We start from the raw sequence: 21,917 nt of genomic DNA, 5'->3' as shown, positions 1-21,917 counted from the left end.
GTAGGTTTGGTAAAAAAGAATATTTGATTTTAACTTTGATTTCTTACCAATCTTTGAGTAAGTTTTGTATTATTTGGGGTTTCTCTAAAGTTCCATATTTCACAATAAAACAATTTATTCAATCCTTAAATCACAAGGGCTTGTGTAAAGGTAGGTTTTCCTTCTACTTTTAATCTAGTTTTAGAATCACTTGCTGTATTATTTGGTCCTAAATTCTTTAATTATTGAAGTAATGTGAATATGTTTTGTATTTTCCTAACCCAATTTTTATTACTATGAGTTTGGTATTTTCTGTAGTCATAATATAAATTGCAGCGAATCACTCTCAATACCTCTGGATTATAGGAGTAATTCCTTCTAGTATTCAAGATAATTGTGATACACATGAATGTAAAGTTGATTAACATTTTAAGAGGACACTTAATAGGAAATTTTTCCATACCTTTGGGCATTTATTTTAGCTTTAGAATAAGGAACTTCAAAATGCAACTTGCCTTTTGGCGTGGCCAGAATTATTATATGACCCTGCTCTAATCCATATTTGTGCAGGAATAATTTTCTGTACCTGTACTTCATGAAGTAACATAATGGAAGTAACATGGAAATATTGGACTAAATACAATTTGACACTTTCACTTATAAAAGTTTATAAATAGCAGGAAAATATATTTTCTGAGTAAAACAGGCCTCTTGTGATAGCATTATTTTGGATAAATTCAATTCTGAGGAAACTTTAAAAAAAAAAAACACACTATGTAAAATTGTGGAATCGGAAGAAAGGAACAGCAAGGAGGAATAGGTGACTAGGGAGGATGCAGTGAGGGACCCTGATGCCTGCAGATTTAGGGAGAAAATTCCCTACTTTATGTCCAGAAAACCAAACCAGATGCCTTCAACACCTGTGGCCATTCAAACTGAATGGAAGTTTCTAAGCAGTATAGAGCAAGTTAATACTGTAATGAAGTTGCCATAATACGAACCACGGAAGAATAAGAAAAAATTTCTTGGTGCTAGTTTCTATCACCTGATTTTAAATTTGTTTTATTGTTTTGTGGCGGTGTGCTGATACATCAATTTTTGGACTCTTTCAGTGAATTTTGGATACAATGGGCAACATTTAGTTCAGATGTCATGTTCAAATAATGGACAAAGTCTGGACAATTGACACATTTATTGTAATTTGCAGGAATTTATGAAAATGATATAAATTCAGCTGTAACAGACACCCTTTCTTCCCAGTTAGTCTGCAAAAATCAAGTTTTTATTGTATTTTCAACTGCTCTCCAATTTATAGATTAGGGTTTCCCAATCTTGGCAACTTTTAAGATATGTTGACTTCAACTCCCAAAATTCCCCAGCCAGCTGGGGATTTGAAGTCCATACAAGTTGCCAAGGTTGGGAAACCGTGTTTTATATAGGCAAAGCCACCCAGAACTCAAATAGCCATCCCTTGCTTCTCCAGTGCAAGTTGTTTAGGGAGACTTTAATCTGGAAACTGGATCTCTTCTACAAGTTGAACGCCACTCCTATTCAAATGCATCTGTGCTGTGTTTGTGAGATAACATTTCTCCTTTTTTTTTTAACTCAGATCAAACCAAGAGTTCTAAATTTGTATTGTTTTTTATTTTTCATTACTGTTTTGTTGACTGATTCCTGTGTGATGGCTACATAGATCGCTTCAAATTCATTTGAATCCAGCCAAGATGCACTAACTGCCATGAACTCCTATTTTTAAAAAGTTTTTTTGCGCATTGCATTTTACATTGGTTACAATTAGTTTTGTCTTATTTAACTTGCATTTTGCTCTATTTTGTTTCCCAATTTGATTACTTACTTCCATTTAAAAAAAAAAAAGCATTTTGGTTACTGTATCCCCTAAAAGAACATTCCGATTCTCTGTCCTTTATGTATGTTAATGCATCTCTTTAATTAATGTATACATGGAAACTGGCTTATATTATATCAAGATATATTTTTATAGTTCTCAAAAATCTTCTGGTTAATATGCACATATAGGAATTTCAGTCATGCTCCTAAGTCAAAATACAAAAGTAATAATAATCACAGCATGTATTTACAGAAAGGCACATTTTAATCTATCAACCATGTGAGTAAGCAATCGTCACAATGCCAAGCCTTGAAATATAAAATAACCCTCTCATGTAACTTTATCAAATATAAAAAAGGGACCCAATTCATTCTGAAATCTTGGAAACTTTGGTTCCCATTAACCAACAGAATCCACAAAATGGCAGGTAATCATCGAGAGCGGTGAGACGAACGAGAAATAGGAGTTGTTTTGCTGGGGGTCTCCTCTGCTGTCAATTCAGCATCAAGCTCTGAAAGAAACAAGAAAACTTAGATGACCTTCAGGGAACTGGCACAGACAGAAAATGTATGGCAACAGCTCATATTAATTTTATGAAAATATAATCTCTCTAACATAACAAACAATCCACAGCTTAAATAGGGTTGATGAAATTAACACAAAAATTGTTCTTGCATTCTGGTCTCCCCAAAAGATAAGTTCACAAATACATTTTGACTAGTCCAATATCTTAAAATTCAGACAGAAAATATTTTCACCTTCATCTAGACTGTTCTCTTCATCACTGGAGAAAACAATGGTAACTTTGTGTTTGGAAGTCTTCCTCTTGGATCGAGTAATGTGGGGCTCAGGAGTGATAAAGGCGGAGTCAGTTTTTCTGTTGGCTGCCCGAAGAGGTCGTCGACAGGATCCTAAGAAAGGAAACAAGACATTTAATTTTTCTTTAATAACTGAACATTCAAATAATTGCAAGTCACATCTCATATAGTTCCAAAGACCCAAGTCATCAGGAGTCATGCTTAAATTTGGTGTTATTTGTAAAGGAAGTAAGATAATAGTGTTTCTGGATGATTTGAAATGTTTAATATAAAATTAAATGTAAAAGTGGGAGTATTTCAACCAGTTTTTATCCCTTCAGTATGGGAAGTAGAACAAGTAAGTATAGCTGATAAGTATAACACTAGGGAGACACATGTAGCAATTTGCAGTAGTCATTATCCTATCAAATCATTGTGAAGTAAAATCTCCCATCTTCAAGTAAAAAGACTAATAAGTTATGCTCTTATTCCTTCATAGGAAAGCTAGACATTTTTCTGCAAATCTGCAAAATTAGATGGGAGGATGGATGTGCTAGGCAGTGCTCTACAGCAATTGAAAAGCCACTTTCATGAATTCTCTGTGTATTTTGCTGGACCTTCCTTACATCTTTTGTTCAACATTTAACTTGGGTACCATTTTTCCTCATCCCATAAAAGATTAGAGCATGTTCTGTAATGTTACAAAACACTCTCAGTCAATAGTGAAAATTACTGCTTAATTTAGTGGTCAAATATAATATTTTTGCTACATATATTTTTGTGAATTAGGAAGTGTTAGGATAAAGTGCAGACATACGTGACACTACTTTCTTTATTGGTTGCAACACAGATATATTATTGCCTTCTTGGTGTGTGGTCTCCTGTGGAGCTTCAGTGAAGGAATCCAGACCCTTGTTGTGGCACTTTTGGAGCTTCTGTTCAAATTCTTCAATAAGAGCCTGAGGAATGATATCACATACAGAGCAGAAATGTAAATTATATATCATAGAATTAATTATTATACGTTCATGATCTAGCAATGAGATATTTTTAATTTTTCTTCCCTTCACACACAAAAAAAGATGGCATACACTATCTTGCTAGCTTGGGAAAAAAGATGACCCTCACCTTCATCTCTGGCTTAGTGGCCACCCTACGGACCCTGCCTAACACAGCCAGGAAGTGGTTGTAGACTGTCAAGTCCTGGAGTTTATCAGCAAAGCAGTCAAAGTTGTCTTGCATCTTACGGAGCCCTCGTTCTGTGAGAGGAAGTAAGGTAAGGCAGTATGCCAGATCATGGTGCTGGCGCTCTGTTCTAAAAAAGAGGAAGAAAAATAATGCGGCTTCAGTGGTCAAGGCCTGATTTCTCAATCAAACACAAAGAGCACATTAAATTGCAGGAGGGAGAAGCCTTGCTCCCAAAATGAACTGGAACAGAAAGTAGCCCATGACCACATATCAGGAAGGACAAAACATACAAGAAAATACCCAAGAAGTGTCCTAAGATGTGATAATACAATAAAAGGAGATTAAGAACAAAAGAACCTTTCTGAATAACGCTAAAACCGATCTAGCTTAGCATTTTGTGTCTCCTGCATAGCCCAATCAGATATTCATAGGAAGATACCCACACAGTGGCCACAGCTGTAGATGTCATGGTTTTTAAAAATTTCTGTAGAAAACTGTTTCATGTTTGATGTATATTATTCTAGAGCCCACAATTAATATATTTTATCTGTACAGAGTAAGTAGCCAGGTTTGTTGCACTTGGATCCTACTGATTTCCACTTCATCCTTGACTCAAGTTTAGATCCCTTGATTCTGGGATTACATATTTAACACGATCATTGATGGGCCTCTCTGCAGGGTTCAAAATAAATCACTGAAAATCACCCAGAAGGAAACCAAGGAATCTCAGAATTATAAATCATCTGCCTTTATACAAGCTAAGTAGTGTAGCTGCTCCTTTCCACACGAATAAGAAAATTAAGGTACTCTGACAGCTTGTTTAAGAGGAAGGGAAGAAAAAGGGCAGTGAAAGAGGAAGGTAACAACCGAAGGCGTGATGTTGCAAAATATTTGATAATGACTACTGGAATTCAAATAGAGTGTTGACAAAGATTAGATGGCAAAAAAAAAAAAAAAAAAAAAAAAAAAAAAAAGAATGGTTGCCAAGATGACGAGGGAGATCTCTGATCACCCGTACTTCATTTCTGAATTGCTCTGTGAGGCTCAGAAAGTTTCCAATTCCATGCTTGGAAGTAACAAGGGAGGTGGTATCCTATTCTATTCTGGATTGAAGGAAGCTTATTCTGCCTATGTACCTTTTCTCTCTGGCCTGGAAGTTGGCATGAGGAAGAGACGTATTAGCTTTGCAATAACTAACCCAGACCTCAGAGTGTATTTTGAAACCAAGGTGATTCAGGCTTAATTTATTCAAGAGAACAAGCTGTTGAATAGTGGTTATTCAAGTGTGTTTTTCTATGTATACACACACATGGGAGGTTGCATCTGTGCAAATTAACCTTCTAGAACATTCTCTAACAGGCCTTTTAGGAGGATATGTCCCTCAAAGGCCCAGATCTCACTCCTTTAATTCCTAAATCACTAATATGCTCCAGTATAAGAAAGAAGTATTTGCCATAAGGGAAGATTGTTTGGATTATGTGAATAATGCAATGTCAGCATGAATGACCACAGTTACATTCTTCTTATTTATCATGGATTCTATGTACATGTGATATACAGAACAAGTTCATAGGGCTGGCGTGGAAAAATGGAATATCCGAACTTTCGTTTCCTCTGGGCCAGGCATTTAAATGCAATTAACAATACATTTAGCTGTTCTTATTCCTGGAAATAGTACTGGCATTATTATTATTACTAAACAATGGATGGTATTTAGAGGCATATTAACTGATTAAGGTAACATCATGAGCCATTGTGGCGCAGTGGTTAGAGTGCAGTACTGCAGGCTATTTCTGCTGACTGCTGGCTGCCTGCAATTTGGCAGATCAAATCTCACCAGGCTCAAGGTTGACTCAGCCTTCCATTCTCCCGAGGTGGGTAAAATGAGGACCCAAATTATTGGGGGCAATATGCTGACTCTGTAAATCGCTTAGAGAGGGGTGTAAAGCACTGTAAAGCGGTATATAAGTCTAGGTGCTATTGCTATCAACAGCCCAATAAATCTCCTGAGATCTATAACTTTTTAATCTCCTGCAGTAAAGCAAGGATTATTGTGCTTATTGAAGGGTTTTCAAATGATTTTACCTCCTTTATGCTTGCGTGTGTACATGTGCATGTGTGCACATATATGTGTACTATTAGCTGGCATCACCTTTACAGCTATCATTCAAGAGCATGTACAGGAAAATGGAAATTTAAGAATCACCAGAAGTACATGTATAATCAAGTTTCCTGAGGAGCTTCCAAGCAAACTTCTGGAATTATTTATGGTTAAATTCTGGAAAATCTAGGCCCTTCTATGTCCTCCCTTTTGTCCCCTCCCCCCACATCGCACACACACAAAAGTCAAAATGCTTGGTGGTAATGAGAGGCAACATCTGGTTGAAGGCAAACAAAAGCTCCTAACATCTGCATTCAAAGACAAATCTAATGGAGCCCAAAACCATAATATGCTTGAGCCCAATGGTGATTCTGACAATTCCTCTCAGACCTTTCACAATATAGTTGCTCTCTGCTGCAGGTTAAATAATTCAAAATTACCTCTATATTCGACAGCACCTACAAGGGATGAATACTGGACTTGTATGAATTATACAGAAAAAGAACACAGAAAGCACAGAGATCATATGAGGAAAAAGTATCTTTTTTTTTTCTAACAAGAATCTAGTCACTTATTGGAGCATACATTTGATTAGAAACGATTAGAAAAATTTACACATTTGACGGATCATCTTTGGGCAGTTGCAAACTTGAAGACTAGCATTCAATACTAATATAGCCATGAGTCAATCTGATTCAAAACAAAATAGTATGTGATGATGCTTGATGGTTCCAAGAAAATAAGCATCTTTTAAGTTCTGTGTGACAAACCAGTCTCCTACCTGAAGAGAAAAGATGCTTGAAGTTGACACCATTTGGAATTTTTAGGTGTGTGTGTGATCAACCTACTTATTTAGCTTATCTGTAGACTAACCCAGCCATTTAAGACTTGGCAATAAACAAAGCAGGTGAAACAAAAGATAGCAATAACAATAATGAATAAGACTATAGTATGCATGCATACCCAAAATGAATACACACACAATCTAATTGGATCAAAAACATATTGGAATAGTAGGATAAAATTCATATCACAAGGATGTAGCATGAGAAACAGATTGCTATATTCCTTGGATACAATAAAGTACTAAGAGAATGGTGAACATTGACTGAGTTTATTGCTTAGCAACAGTAATTCGTCTCCCTTAATTCAGTGGCTGGATTACCTCTTCAGGGAGAGCAGAAGAAGAAAAAGTTTGGATGACAGTCAAAGGTGGAAGAATGCCAACTCTTAAAATGAGGGCCCACCCCCAATCTGAATCCACTCATTTGAAGTAACAATTTACCAATTGTCTTGACAGTGAAATAGTTTCTTCTAACTGAGTAGAATTCTGGGAAGAACATACAAAAAGGGGATAATAAACAGACAAACAAACAAACAAAGCATTTAGTCTTAGACATGTAGAAGGAAAACATTTAAATGGAGAAAAAGAGTTCACAGAGTTCTATTTCATGGACTGAGTAGCAGAATGTGGTTGGGAGCAAAGTATTCTGGCGGCAAAACAGAACTGATCTTTCTGAGGGACAGAAATGATCACTGATATACTGTGTTTCCCCAAAAATAAGACAGGGTCTTATTTTATTTTGACCCCCCAAATAAGTGCTTGGCCTTATTATTGGGGGGTCTTATTATTTTGGGCATGCAGGAGGCAACGAGCGTGGGACTGGATGTCGCCTCCCTGTTCTTCACGCCGGCTGAGCGACCCAACGTGTCGCACCCCACCGGCAACAGCTGCTTCCGTTCCCCACCGTCTCTTTATCGAGAGGGGTGGCAGGTGGGGCACGGGAGAAGCAAGACACGAGCGAGATGTGGTTCCCCTTGCCGTCTCTTCTTTCCCCCCCTCGTTGGGCATGACAGGGTTCCTGCCCCTCGCTTAGCCATCAGCCCCCTTTAGGGATGCAATTTGGGGGTGGCAGTAGGGAGGGTGAGAAGGATGCGGGTCTTACCTTTCCAGCTCTGTCGTGTTCCTCGCCATGGCTAAGCGAGGGGCAGGAGCCCTGCCATGCCCGGCGAGGGGGGGGGGGAAGAGAAGAGACAGCAAGGGGAGCCACATCTCGCTCCACACGTCTTGATTCTCCCCCGCCCCACCTGCCACCCCTCGATAGAGAGATGGCGGGGAGGGGAAGCAGCCAAGTTGCTGTTGCCATTGGGGTGGGGTGGGACGTGTTGGGTTGATCAACCGGCGCAAAGAACAGGGAGGGGAGGGCATGTCACACCTCCTCCCTCAACTCATGTTGGTTGCGTGGCAAGCAATCAAAGGAAATGGCAAGACTGGCTGCGCATGCGTGTAAGTAGTTGGTGGGGGGGCTTATTATTATATATATTTTCAGCATGTGTTGAAAAGCCTGATTGGGTTTATTATCTGGACATGTCTTATTTTCGGGGAAACACGGTAGAAGTCAAAGCAAAGACAGAGAGCACTATTAGGAGAACCATCACAGATTTCATTTCCTATTTGCAATTCAAAGGGATGGGCTATCCTCTATCCACCCTATGCAACTGTACTGTTGGAATCACAAATAGAAGGAAAGCTTGAGAAATTGATCCTGGATTTTGTTTTTAGCTCATATACTGGTAAGAGAACTATTTCAGAGAAGTAGCAGCCAAATTAAAAAATAAAACAGGAATGAGAGCTGAGATGCCGGTTGTAACTGCACTAAAAAAAGGACTAAGTTTTAGACAAGCCAGAATTAAGTCGATAGATTTGCTGGCCCTTTAAAAAATAAAAATAAAAAATAAACGCTGTAGCTCACTTACTTGAGTGAGCACTTGTGGCTTTCTGCAAGACAGAATAAATACTGCAAATGCCTCTTAAAGAAGAGAAACATTGCTGTAAATAATGCATTTTTAAAACATACTGTTTAGAATTTTATGCTATATAGTAGCACTGGTGTAGAGAAGTAAATAAAAAAATGCTAATGCAAACATAACCAGAACTGAGGACTTCAGTCTGATCTGATTTTAGAAGGCAGGCTTTCTGCCAAAAGCTCAGCGAATGTTCCAGAATGCTAAATTGTGTAGAAATCACATGAATGCAAAGCCCAGAGATGATGAATATCTTGGTTTCTGATAGCTAGAATTATCTGAGTTTTTAGTTTGCTCCGTTTACAATTTTTAACCCAAGACAACATCCATGCTATTCTTTAATGCAGTCTAGTGCAGTGCTTCTCAACTCCGGCAATTTTACAATGATTGGACTTCAACTGCCAGGATGCTGGTGTTGGTATTTAGGAAGTTGACATCCACTCATCCTACAGTGGTTGAGAAACTGGTCTAGAAAGATCAAGCACGATACAGGTTGATTACTTTGGACACAATGAAACAGAGTACAAAAGTACAGAAATGACCAGATATAAGATAATGTATCTAGATAAGGATCTTATGCTATATTTTCAATGAGAATCTGTGTAAAAAAGTAATTGCAACAGAAAGAATATAGATTTGGGGCCATTCATGGAAGATCAGGTTTCAGTAAGATTTATCCTTAGAAATGGAGAATCCATGATGAAAAGGGCAAATGTTTGGTGTAAAGTAGTAAAACACACTGTGTACATATATGTCTGAGGCTGAATTAGATTCACTTTGACAAAGAAAAGTGTTACAAAACATTCTGGTCTATTGGCTGGTTGGTTGCCTTTTCGGTTTCTAGGGCAGCATTCATATTGGACAAATCACGCTTTTTAAAGAAACTGCTTTGGAAAGTCCACAAAATCGCTTAGGGACAAGGTTTTGAGACATGCATCTGTTTTAACATGCTAGTGAACAGACCACAAAAATGGTTGATTTTAAAATTAAGAAAACAAATGCCTGAATTTGCTTACACTGACATCACATTTTAAGTAGTCATTCTAAATCTTAAGAAAAGCATTCATAAAAGGGCAGGAGTGGAGATTCTAATAATTGCATAAATAACTTCCTTATAAGCAGGATAGCACCGTAGTCCTCATGCTCGTTGACTCACTGTTCAAAATTGCGATGGTGCTGAAAAAGGAGACATCTTCAAAGTTGCAGCCATTGCAATGTCTGTTCAGTCAAGTGATAGTGATTTGGGCACCTGGCACACATATATGATTGTGGTGACAATCATGAACAAGTGATTGGCATTTGCAGCCTTCATAGCCAGCTTCTGACAAACAAAGTCAATGGGGAAGCCCAGAAGAAATTATCATCACTTGACATTGCAATTAACAATTGCAGCCAGAACTGGTGATGTCGTGCTTAATAACTTAGCTACGTGACAGAGTAGCTGGTCCCAATAGCAATTAATGAGGGTTATCTATAGGCTAGAATTGTCATATAGCCCCGTCCCCTCTCCCCATTTACTACGTTGCTTCACTAGGGCTGGGGGAAGAATGCCCCAAGTATATGCTAAGCATATACAGATAGTCCTCATGTCATGATGGTAATTGGGACTGGAGTTTCCATTACTAAGCAATGCAATTGTAAATTTAGTTCTATGTCATAACCCCTTCACTAGAAAGGACAATCCTGCCACTTCCTGTTGCTGTTGTTAACCAAATCTCACTTGTTTTTAACTGAGGACCCATTCTGATCCAAGCCATTCCTGGCTTGATTCCTCCCTGCCCTGGGCATCTATTCTCCCAAAGCCAGACATTTCCTCCCCTTCAATTTCCCAAACCACCTATCCCCCCCTGCCCTTTGGGTTACTCTGTGCCATGCCTTGTGGGGCAGCAAGTAGCCTCACAACTGCATGGGCCTGCTTGTCACACCACAGTTCAGAGGCTATTTGGTGGCTGTAAAATCTCCTGAGCCACAGCGGAGCAAGAACCCTTGGCCTCAGCTATCCCAGCCCAGTGGCATAGCATGACATTTCCCCAGGAAGCCCCTGCCACACCAGCACAGTGAACCTCTTTGGATATTGGCCACAGAGAGAAGAGGAAAAAAAGTGATTCCAATCCCTGGAGCCAGTCCAGCCAGATACGATATCAATGGTAGCAAAAACCACAGAGGGATCTAGGATGGACATCACTGGTGCGTCAGCTGCACTCGTGCCCAGTTGCCTTCCGGGTGCAATCCAAGGTGCTGGTTATTAACTTTATACCTAAAGCTTTTCATGGCATAGGGCCAGATTATTTGAGAAACTGCCTCTCCCTGAGGATATCTTTTAGTCTAATAGACTGCATAGTATGGAAATGCTCCAGGTCCCCTTCCTTAAATGTTGTCATCTGGTAGGATCTCATTCTAAACCTACATATAACAGGAAGCCACAGCCACTGTCCAACTACAATTGCTGACACACTATTTGCATCCTGCTAGACAGCAACAGACTAATTTTTGGTCTTCGTGGCTCTATATCATTTTACACCGTGAGGAGAATGTATCCCTTCTCTCTAAATTTGTTCTACTGGGGTTCTCATTCCAGAGGCCAAACCTTCTCATTTCAAGTTCAAAAGGATTGACAGATCTTCTCACGCAGAATGCTCCTTCCTTTAGCAATTCCTTACTCACCGAGCAGTTCGAAATCGTTGGCATAGTTTCTCTACCAGGCTCTCCGTTTGCTTATCCTTAGTGATAAAAGAAAAAAGTTGCCTGAGGGGCAGAGTGTGGAGGAAAAGGGAAGGAATACAAAAAAAGATTTCGAGTATTAATGTTCAGTATTTCAGATTGCAATTACAAGATTATGAGGTTTTCTGACATGTCAGTTTTTTGTTCTTCTCAGTATTATTTGAAACAGGAGGCAAGTTAAGGAATTTCTTGAAATTGGATTTCTTGATCTCATTTCTTGTTTGGTTAGCTCAAGAAATTCATTGCTAGGTCGTCCACAAGCAATATCCAAAGGCAATAATGCTTCTTTTATTGTTTCCTTCTCAAGAATTCCAGGCATTCGATATAATCCCAAACAAAAGTCCTTTTCAAAAGGCAACAGGACTTTCTTAGTTTTTTTCTTTGAAAATGTTTCACTTTTCATCCAAGAAGGTTAATCAGTTCAGTGAACTGAAGAAGCTTCTTGGATAAGAAGCAAAACATTTTCAAGGAAAAAAACTAAGAAAGTCCAGTTGCCTTTTGAAAACAACCTTTAGGACAACATGATTTGGATGATTGAGAATCTCCATAGACAATACCAAACAAACTTGCACTCCATAATCTGATATACCGTTTTGTCTTCCATTTTATATGCCAAGGAATTCTAGGCATTAAGGAAGTTCAGTACTTCAGATGTGACATGTAAAGGTGTGGAGGAGAAACAAAAACCTGAAATAAAAAAGCTACCTCATAATGGTATGGAAAGGCTGTTCCTCTATGCCAGAGTCTGCATCTGAGAGGCGGCTGATGATATCAGGGAGCAGGTTATAAACAGCATTATCCTGCATTGCAAAGACAGTGGAACTTCTTAAACTCTTGAACCCATCCAGCCTTGGAAACAGGGATGGGCCTATATGAGATATTACTGGATAAAATACAGATGCTAACATCAAGACAATCCAGACCCATTTATCCTGAAGTTATACCTGGAAATAGATTCCATTCTACCTTGGGAAAAAGGCCATGCCAACTACAGAAAAAACTGGAAAAGGCTATTTTGAGAGAGGAAATCAAACAATGTCAGCCAACAGAGCTTTCATTTGGAACATTTTGTTCTTTTATGATTATGATCCTAACAGGATGCTGTTACTCCCATTAATGAAATGCATATTACACTGAGGTTTTCTACTCGGTTAAGACTGGTTGCTGGTAGATCTGCATCAAAATTCATTGGATGGTAGTTTGTTTCTAATTCATGGTTTTTGGGCAGGAAAGAAAGCTTTGTTTGGTTATGAGCAAAGAGACTCACAATATTCTCCAGATCAGCAAGGTGGAAAGGGTCAGGATTTAAGTACTGAATGGTGCTTATTTTAAGCAGGTTGCCTGCATACTAGGGCTGAGTAAAGGAACCAAAAAAGAGAGAGAGAGAGAGAGAGAGAGAGAGAGAGAGAGAGAGAGAGAGAGAGAGAGAGAGAGAGAGAGAGAGAGAGAGAGAGACCTTTCTAATGTTTGAAATTACTTGAATACCAGCCCTATTTTGCTAGTGAGAGAATGGTCTCTTTCAATCTGAACGCATCTCTTCAGAATGGAGATTAGAACTTCATGATATTTTGTAGTTGGTGAAAGGCAAGCAACAGGACGTTGGATTGGAAGGTATGTCCCGAGTTGAGATCCTAACTTTCACAGAACAGAATGAGGCTGCCTAAGGTAAAAGTGAACTCAGCTGTGCTTGTGATACATTTTGTGAACAGAATGAGGCTGCCATAGACATTTGTAGAGCTAAAATTAATGGAAAGTATGAAAAAGTATGCTTGACTAAATAGGAAGAGGCTGTAGTTTTAATTTTCAAATAACACAGCCAAAGAGACGAGAAAAGTTCAACAGAAAAAAATAAAGGGTGTCTTGAAAGGAATTATTTTCATGAAAAAGAAGTTTACTACTTAAAGGGTTTCCAGCAAAGTATAGACAATTAAAAATAAAAGCAATGAAATTAGTTGGGATAAAACTGAAGTGAGGGAATGATGGAGAATATTTTAGAATTCTGTAGGAGAATAATTGTATTATATTAAAGGGTGGGATTGTAGTGCATGCTACTAATCTTAACAATGTTAAAATGATGAAAAGAAAGTTATGAATAATAAGAATGTTGAAAATCACAGGTATAGATATATATTATTATAATACATATGTACTTTGGTAAGGGAGAGGCTCTCTAATTAATTTAATATATGTGTGAAGACTGCATATGTGTCTGAGGACTAGAAGAATGCCATTTTTTAAAATTGTAATTTTACTGTTATTAGAAATATTCATGATTTTACTGGATTTTATTGTTGTAAACCATTCAGAGTTGCCTCAAAGTGAGATGGGTGGCAAACAAATCTAATAAACAAACAAATAAATAATAAAATAAACTATTGTTCTCCCTAGACCAGTGTTTCTTAACTTTGGCATCTCCCAGAATTCCCCAGTCACCATATCCTAAAAGAGAACAGAATGATGGGAATATAAACACAATATGTATCGTTAGTAAGAGGTGCACAAATGTGGCTGTAAAACCACACATTTTTTTCCTCTTAGTAAAAACTATGTTTATAGTTCTCTAAAATTATTTGGTGAAACAAATAGGACTAGTTAAATTAAGCCAAGATTGTGATTCAATTTAACATAAAAGTTCCACATTTGATACAGTATCTCTTGTGATCAAATTCCTTTTGTATTCTGACTTGCTTATCTGGTTGACTCGTCTCAGTTACAGCCGACTCCATAAATATTGAGAGCATTTCAAGCTTCTATTTTGGACATTTAAATGGCAACTGTGCTGCTTCAGTTATGTAGTTTACAAAGCATCATTTGAAATTTAGCAGCATAGAAATGAAAAACATGGATTTTATATTTCTGAGAGTTTAGCACGAGGCCTCTTTCCTTACTTTGTTAGAGAGTTCAGTGAAAAAATTCCGAGCCAGATGAACAATCTCATCTTCAGGGTCAATGAGAAGAGCTGCCATCTCACTCACTTGCCCCTTCACCTTCACCATGTCTTTTAGGATCAGGTGAGTCATCACCATAGCCGCTGTCCGTCTGACATGCTGACAAGAGTCCCGCAACCTAAGAAGCAAAACCAAGTGACGTCATGAGGTACTACGCCATCAGACCTTTCAGAGTATAAGACGCACCTTAGTTTTTGGGGAGGAAAATAAGAAAAAAGCTGATTGGCAGGTGGATCGGCCTCCCAGAATACCCCCAATCAGCTGTTCCCAGAGGTGAATTTTAGCAACAGGTTCCTTGGTTGTGAGCTCTGTGCCTTGCTTTATTTTCTGCTTCTGAAACTTCTGAAATAGCTTCAGAAAAAAAGCCGCTGAAGCTCTGTTTGGGGGCTTCTTTTCTGAAGCTTCATCTTTTCAGCCTCTGAAACCTCCATTTGAGAAGCTGGGCGGGGCTACATTCGGAGTATAAGATGCACCCAGATTTTCACCCTCTTTTTTGGAGAAAAAAGGTGCGTCTTATACTCCGAAAAATACGGTATCTGGCTAGCATATTTCTTCACACTTTCCAGACCAGAGACCACCAAAGAATTACCTGGCATAGAGGTGGGGTGTCCAAGGTTCAACCAAGTTGGGAAAGCGGATGGCCAGGTCTCCAGCTGCAATGATAAGGTTTGCACGTACACTGGAGAGTGTGGCTTTCTCCATCATTGTGAAGAAGAGCCGCAAATGTGAGTCACAAAATTCTGTACTGCATGGGAATGAAAAATGAGTAAATTTCAGTTCATCAGTTAGAAGACTTCCCAGCTGTAGGAAGAAACATAAAGCAAAAAGGATTTGGAAGAAATATTCCTCACAGATCCTACCTGATCATACAGAATTTTCCCAGGGCCAATGCGGCAGCTGCTGAGAGTGCTGGATCACTATAGAGTCCGGGATTGTTGCAAATCTTGACTACAAGAGGAACAAAGGCCGAAAGCAGCTGTTTTCCTATAAAGGCAGGAAAACTGATCATTCTAGGGAACATTAAACTTGTACAGAGTACAAGTAAAAATCCTCAGGCATGCAATATAAATATAAATATAAATATAAATATAAATATAAATATATATATATATATATATATATATATATATATATATATATATATATATATATATACACATATACATACACACACACACACACATGTTAGGCAAGCATAAAGAAACAATTGTAATAAGGTAATTCATTTAAAGTAGCCCATGATAGGACATGCTTCAGCCGTTGACAAACATGCACAGCAGGAGAGAAATATTCAGTACACTCTGCCTCTGAAATTTTTAAATATTATTTCAGTATAAACTAACATTCCATATTCCCCTAATTGAGGCTGGTTACCTCACTGGGTTCATGGCACAAACTAACTGAAAGCTAGGGATTTGTGGGTATGTGGGTATAGTTCAATTTCTTACCCAGCAGATCACAAAAAACAATTACAAAATTCATCATTAAGAAGGGGGAAAAAATCTACTCAGCTTCCATATTTACCATCCAAGAGCTCTGTCTCACAAATGGTACGGATGAGCTCCATTTCTGTATCTTCAGCAGAAGCCCCAACCAAGCCTAGGTCCTCTTCCATGGTGGTGTCATTCCCAGTACACTGTGCAGAAGGAAGAAATCACTGAAAGCTAGCACTGTTCTTTTTTTTTTTTTATAGAAACTTTATTGAGGTTTTTTGCAAACAAAACAGAAATAAAAAAAAATAAAAAAAAGAGGAACAAAACATTCAGACAAAGACATAAAACATATAAGTATAATAACATTTTCAATTACTATCAGATGTACAGTGTTTTAACTATTTACATAAATAATACTTGGTGATATTTCAGCTCACTTTTAATCAATATTTAGCACACCTTTAGGTCTTCCTTTCATTTTATCATGCAACCACTTATACCACCTCTCCCACACCAAATAATAAACTATCTTCTCATCATTTAATTCATAGGTTAATTTAGTCATCTCTGCGCACTCGAGTATTTTCTTAATTGTAAGGTCTTCTGGTGGTTGAGTTTTCTCTTTCCAGTACTGTGCATATGCCAATCTGGCGGCTGTAATTATATGGATCATTAAATGTATCATTTCCTTTCTATATGGCTTCTTTATTATTCCCAGGAGGAAAATCTCTGGTGTTAATTCAATATCTTCATCTATTATTTCATATAACCACCTCCTAATTTTATTCCAGTATCCTTTCGCTTTCTGGCATGTCCACCACATGTGAAAGAAGGTGCCTTGACCATGGCCGCATTTCCAACAGTTGGGGTGTATATTGGGGTATATTTTTGCTAGTCTGGCCGGGGCTAAATACCATCTATGGAACATTTTGTAATGATTTTCCTTGTATGTCACCGCTCTGGTCAATTTAAGATTCCTGTTCCATGCCTCCTCCCATTCTCCAAAATTTATATCACGCCCTGTATTTTTCTCCCATGCAATTATTTGGTTCTTTGTGACATCTTCAAACTTATCGTCGCCTAGTAAGTAATTGTATAGTTTTGCCAGGATCTTTTTATTTGTTCCCAACAGGACTTTATCCAATCCATTTGGTCCAAATTCTAAACCGTATTGTTCTTTATCTCTCTGGTATCTGGATTTCACTTGTAAGTCCACCAATCTAAGATTATTTCTTGCTCTCGTAAGGTGTCATTTGATTTAAGCCTCCCTCCTTCGTCTAAAATATCTTTATATCTGCCCATTTTCTCCCTCTCCCATCTATTGGGGTGGGTCAGAGCCTCCATCATTGAGAGCCAATTTGGGGTTTTTTTGTAATATTTTTGCCTGATCTGGATCCATGTTTGTATCAGGGAATCTCTGATTTTATGTCTATGGAAATGTGTCTTCCTTTTCTTCTCCATGTCCCAAATGTGGGCGTGCCACCCTTTTTGCAAGTCATGACCTTCTAGGGTAAGTATCCTCTCATTTTCCAAGGTGATCCAATCTCTTATCCAAACTAGCTTAGCTGCCCTGTAGTATGTTTGCCAGTCCGGGAGTCCAAATCCGCCTATGTCTCTTTTGCCCCTTAAAATTTTAATGGAAAATCTCGGTTTTTTCCCTTCCCATATAAATTCTCTGATAATTTTGTCTAGTTCTAGAAAAAATTTGTTATCTAAATGTATCGGTATATTTTGGAATAAGAATAATATTCTGGGGAGGATGTTCATCTTAATTGTGGCTATCTTGCCCAATAGTGATAATCTTATTTTTTTCCATCTGTCTAGGTCTTGTTTCATTTTTCTGATTAGGGGGGTATAATTATCATCTTTCAGGGTCGAACATCTTGATGTAATCCAAATTCCTAGGTATTTAATTTTTTTGGCAACCTGTAATCCTAATACTTCTTCTATCTCGTTTTTCTGGCTCTCTGTTGTGTTCTTGATCAATACTTTGGTTTTAGTTTTATTCAATATGAAACCAGCCACTTCTCCATATTTACTTAGTTCCTCTAATACTTTTGGTCCCGATTCTATGGGGTCTTCGAGGATTAGAGCTACGTCGTCCGCAAATGCTTGCGTCTTGTAGGTCTCCTTCCTGATCTTCAATCCTTTTATTTCCTCATTGGTTCTGATTTTCCGTAGAAGAACTTCTAGGGCCAAAATAAACAATAGTGGGGATAGGGGACAACCTTGCCTTACTCCCTTACTAATTTGGAATGTTTTGGTCCTATCCCCATTCACCAGAATATTCGCCTTTTGGTTATTATAGATAGAGTAATATTGTTAGGATAATTAGAGAACAAAAAAAAATTCTGAAAGAAATGACAAGCATGTCATACACAGTGAGGAAAACAGGAAAAAAGACTCCCTCAAATCCTACCATAGCGACAACTTCTCCGGCGACACAAAAATCAACAGAAAGCCTGGCAATGCAAACCTTGCAAGCATCATTAACCCTGATTCAAGAAACGATGATGGCAATGCAGGAAAAACTGTTAAATAATCATGTTGAATTAAAATCAGACATACATGCATTGGACCAGAAAATGAATGAAATCCAAACATCAATAGTTAATAATGAACAATGAATTCAAAAAGCCGAAACAAGAATTGACCAAACTGAAAAGAAATTGGATACTGTGGATCAAACATTGACAAGTCAAAATAAAGAGCTAGAAGATTCAATAATCCAATTGGAGATGGACCGGGCTTCCTTCTATTTGCGATTTCAGAACGTTGTCGAGGATAAAGAGGAAGACCTAGGTGAAAAGATGGCGGAGCTGATAGCTGATGCACTCCACCAAGACAAACAGGCGATAATTAGGGAGTTGGACGACGTATACAGGGTCCAGACTAACTCTTCCAAGGCCGTCCCTTCTGCCATATCCCCCTTTGCTGCAAAGCCACAGGGACTCCTCACCTCTTGCGAAAAGGAACCAAGCGCTGACTTTCTCTCGGCTTGTCGTTCGTTCAGAACTGCGATAGGAAATAATCACCAGTAACGCACAGAGAATCAGGGTTTACTTTGGCAATGATAAGCTTGCAGTCAAAAGTAAAGTACAAGTCGGTGTTTTGGTTCAAAGTCAGCGCTGGGTGTAATCACACCACAGCGCTATTTAACAGAAACTCAGCCCCTTAAACATACATCCAGTGATTATCAACCAAGCACCCCCCCACTCCCTTAACAGTAACAGCTGCGAGCACCAGAGCAGCGAGGACAGCAGAATCGGAGAGGCCCGGCAACGTCATCAATCATCACCCTGAATGCTGCTATCCAGGAACTGTTTGTGTGTTCGCTGCGGCTGCTTATCTCCACTCCTTCGTCTCCCACACCCCCCATCGATGGCGAGCTCCGGTAGGACTCGACACTAACTATGCAAGAAGGAATAAGATTCCTAGAGAGGTACATATTCGCTTCGCAAGGAAAAAAGTTAAAGATATCTTATACAATATGGCAAGAGACGAACAGATAACGTACCGAGGAAAAGAAATAATAATCCTAAAACAGATACCAAGAAGGGTTCGGGAGATGAGAAAAGGATATAGATTTTTGGCCATACAGTTGAATAAAAGAAAGATATTATTTAGGTGGCTTCTCCCAGAAGGGATGCTAATAACCTGGCAAGGAAGAAAAATTAAAATAGAAAGCCTGAGTACAGCACAAGATTTCCTTGACCAGCTGAGAGGTGTGGAAGAAGAGCAGGGTAGTAAGGAAGACCTAGAAACAGTAGCAATGGAGGAGGAAGCCCTACACCAACAGAACACGAACGAAGCAACCGTAGAGGAGAAGACAGAAGAAGAAGAAGAAGAAGCCAAAGAGAAGAAAGCAAGACCAGTAAGGGCCGTAAGAAACAAACAAGAACCAACAACCAGATAGGGGTATAGCGATGAATGACTTGAAACTAATATCTGTAAATGTCAATGGTCTAAATGACTATAAAAAGAGGAAAAGAATATTAACAAAACTAGGTAAACAAAATGTTGATATAATGTGTTTGCAAGAGGTGCACATAAAAAAAGAAGAGAGTAAATGTTTAGAATATAAAAAATTTGGTCAAACATTCGATTCGTTGGCAGAGAAAAAGAAGAGGGGGGTGGTAATCTATGTTAAAAAAGGAATTGAAGCAGAACTAAAATTTAAAGATACAAAGGGTAGAATCCTCATGATCGAAATTAAGAGAGGGAATTCCAAGGTATTATTAGTGGGTATTTATGCCCCAAATAAAAAACAGGGAGAATTTTTCAAGAAACTTCATGAACAACTAGTAAAAATGGCATATAATGAAATCTGTATGATAGGGGATTTTAATGGCATTGTGGATTCGGAGAAGGACCATAAGAGCAATAAAGTAAAAAAAAATAAAAAGACAAATCTACCGAGAGCTTTCTTTGAGTTAGTTGATGAATTAGATCTAATTGATATTTGGCGTACCCTGCACCCAAACGATAGGCAATACACCTTCTTTTCAAATGCACAAAAGTCGTGGTCCAGAATTGACATGGCATGGGTCAGCAGAAATTTGGGGTTAGAAATCGGAACAGCGGTAATCAATCCAAACGATTGGGCAGACCACAATCCACTAGAAATCAGATGGAAGCCTGTTCAGAGAAAACACCAACGGAGGTGGAGGTTCAATGCTAAACTACTGGGCGATAGAGACTGTATACAAAAACTCAAAAGATGAAATAAATTTTTTCTTTAAGGAAAATGAAAACAAAGGCACACCTCACACAATAGTTTGGGATACAATGAAGGCCTATCTGAGAGGAGTCGTGATTTCATATACCGCACACAAAAATAAAGAAGAAAGGAAGACCTTGGAAGATTATTTAAATCATATAGGTGAATCAGAAAGAAAACTTCAAGATAACCCAGAAGATGAAACAGCCAAAGAAAATTGGATGATGTGGAAGCATAAAGTAAATATCATGGAGCAAGAAGAGCTGGCACAAAGAATGAAAAGAACGAAACAATATCTTTTTGAGAATACTAACAAATCGGGCAGGTGGCTGGCCTATAAATTAAAAAAGGAAAACGAAAGGGGAATAATTCATACCTTAGAAGACTCTAAGGGTAAAATATTGACAAATGAGGAAGAAAAACTGGATAGGGTGAGAGAATACTATGAATCCCTATATAAAGAAGAGGAGGTACCGGATGACAAAATAGAACAATATTTGACAAAAGCAGAGCTCCCACAAATAACTGATGATGAGAAAGAAATGCTTAATAGAAAGATTACAATTGAAGAATTAAAAGTAGCTCTTTCTAAATTGAAAAGCTCCAGGACCCGATGGATTCCCAGGGGAAATATATAAAAAATTAGAAGAAACACTCCAACCGAAATTAGTAGAAATTTTTAATGATGCACTGGTAGATTATAAAATTCCAGAGTCATGGAAAGAGGCGCATGTTACACTTGTGCCGAAAGAAGGTGCCGACCCAAAACAAATTCAAAATTATAGACCAATTTCGCTCCTAAATACTGACTACTAATTATTCATGGGTATAATGGCAGAAAGAATGAAAAAGATTTTAAATAATTGGATATATAAAGATCAGAATGGATTTCTTCCAGGGAGACAAATTAGGGACAATTTGAGAATCGTGCTAGACACTCTAGAGTACTATGAAGAACACCCCGAGAAACAGATGGCCCTGATTTTTGTTGATGCTCAAAAGGCATTTGACAATCTAAATTGGAAATTTATGACTAAACAAATTGAGATTATGAAATTCGGAACAAATTTTGAAATGATGAAAGCTAGCACTGTTCTATCTCTCAATGGAGCAAGGCAGCCTTAAGAGTAAGAAAAGGTTGAAGGCACTCGTGATTTTCCCCCCCAATGTATACCATGGAAAAAAAGAGCCAAGGTGACGCAGTGGTTAGAGTGCAGTACTGCAGGCTACTTCAGCTCACTGCTGGCTGCCTGCAATTTGGCAGACCGAATCTCACCAGGCTCAAGGCTGACTTAGCCTTTCATCCTTCTGAGGTCAATAAAATGAGGACCCAGATTGTTGGATATGCTGACTCTGTAAACAGCTTAGAGAGGGCT

General features: G+C 38.4%; 1 protein-coding gene across 4 annotated transcripts in view; it reads right to left on the bottom strand.

The window, feature by feature from the left end:
• Positions 1–1,156: 1,156 nt before the first annotated feature.
• The window catches only part of NCAPD2 (non-SMC condensin I complex subunit D2), a 39,069-nt gene continuing 18,308 nt past the window's right edge, over positions 1,157–21,917 (bottom strand). For all 4 annotated transcript variants that reach the window (XM_034410939.3, XM_034410940.3, XM_087886479.1 and 1 more), the window contains 10 exons: positions 15,913–16,024; positions 15,249–15,372; positions 14,978–15,133; positions 14,329–14,506; positions 12,146–12,240; positions 11,384–11,464; positions 3,754–3,940; positions 3,443–3,584; positions 2,587–2,739; positions 1,157–2,339 (listed from right to left, as the gene is read on the bottom strand). In XM_034410939.3, the coding sequence (XP_034266830.1) occupies positions 2,260–2,339; positions 2,587–2,739; positions 3,443–3,584; positions 3,754–3,940; positions 11,384–11,464; positions 12,146–12,240; positions 14,329–14,506; positions 14,978–15,133; positions 15,249–15,372; positions 15,913–16,024 (1,308 nt within the window). In that variant the 3' untranslated portion in view covers positions 1,157–2,259. The remainder of the gene's footprint in view (positions 2,340–2,586; positions 2,740–3,442; positions 3,585–3,753; positions 3,941–11,383; positions 11,465–12,145; positions 12,241–14,328; positions 14,507–14,977; positions 15,134–15,248; positions 15,373–15,912; positions 16,025–21,917) is intronic.

This window comes from Pantherophis guttatus, chromosome 2 (assembly GCF_059756535.1).
Source record: "Pantherophis guttatus breed Tessera chromosome 2, ASM5975653v1, whole genome shotgun sequence".
NCBI lineage: Eukaryota > Metazoa > Chordata > Lepidosauria > Squamata > Colubridae > Pantherophis > Pantherophis guttatus.
Note: the sequence above shows the minus strand (reverse complement) of the source record. Positions and strands in the feature narration are given on the sequence as shown.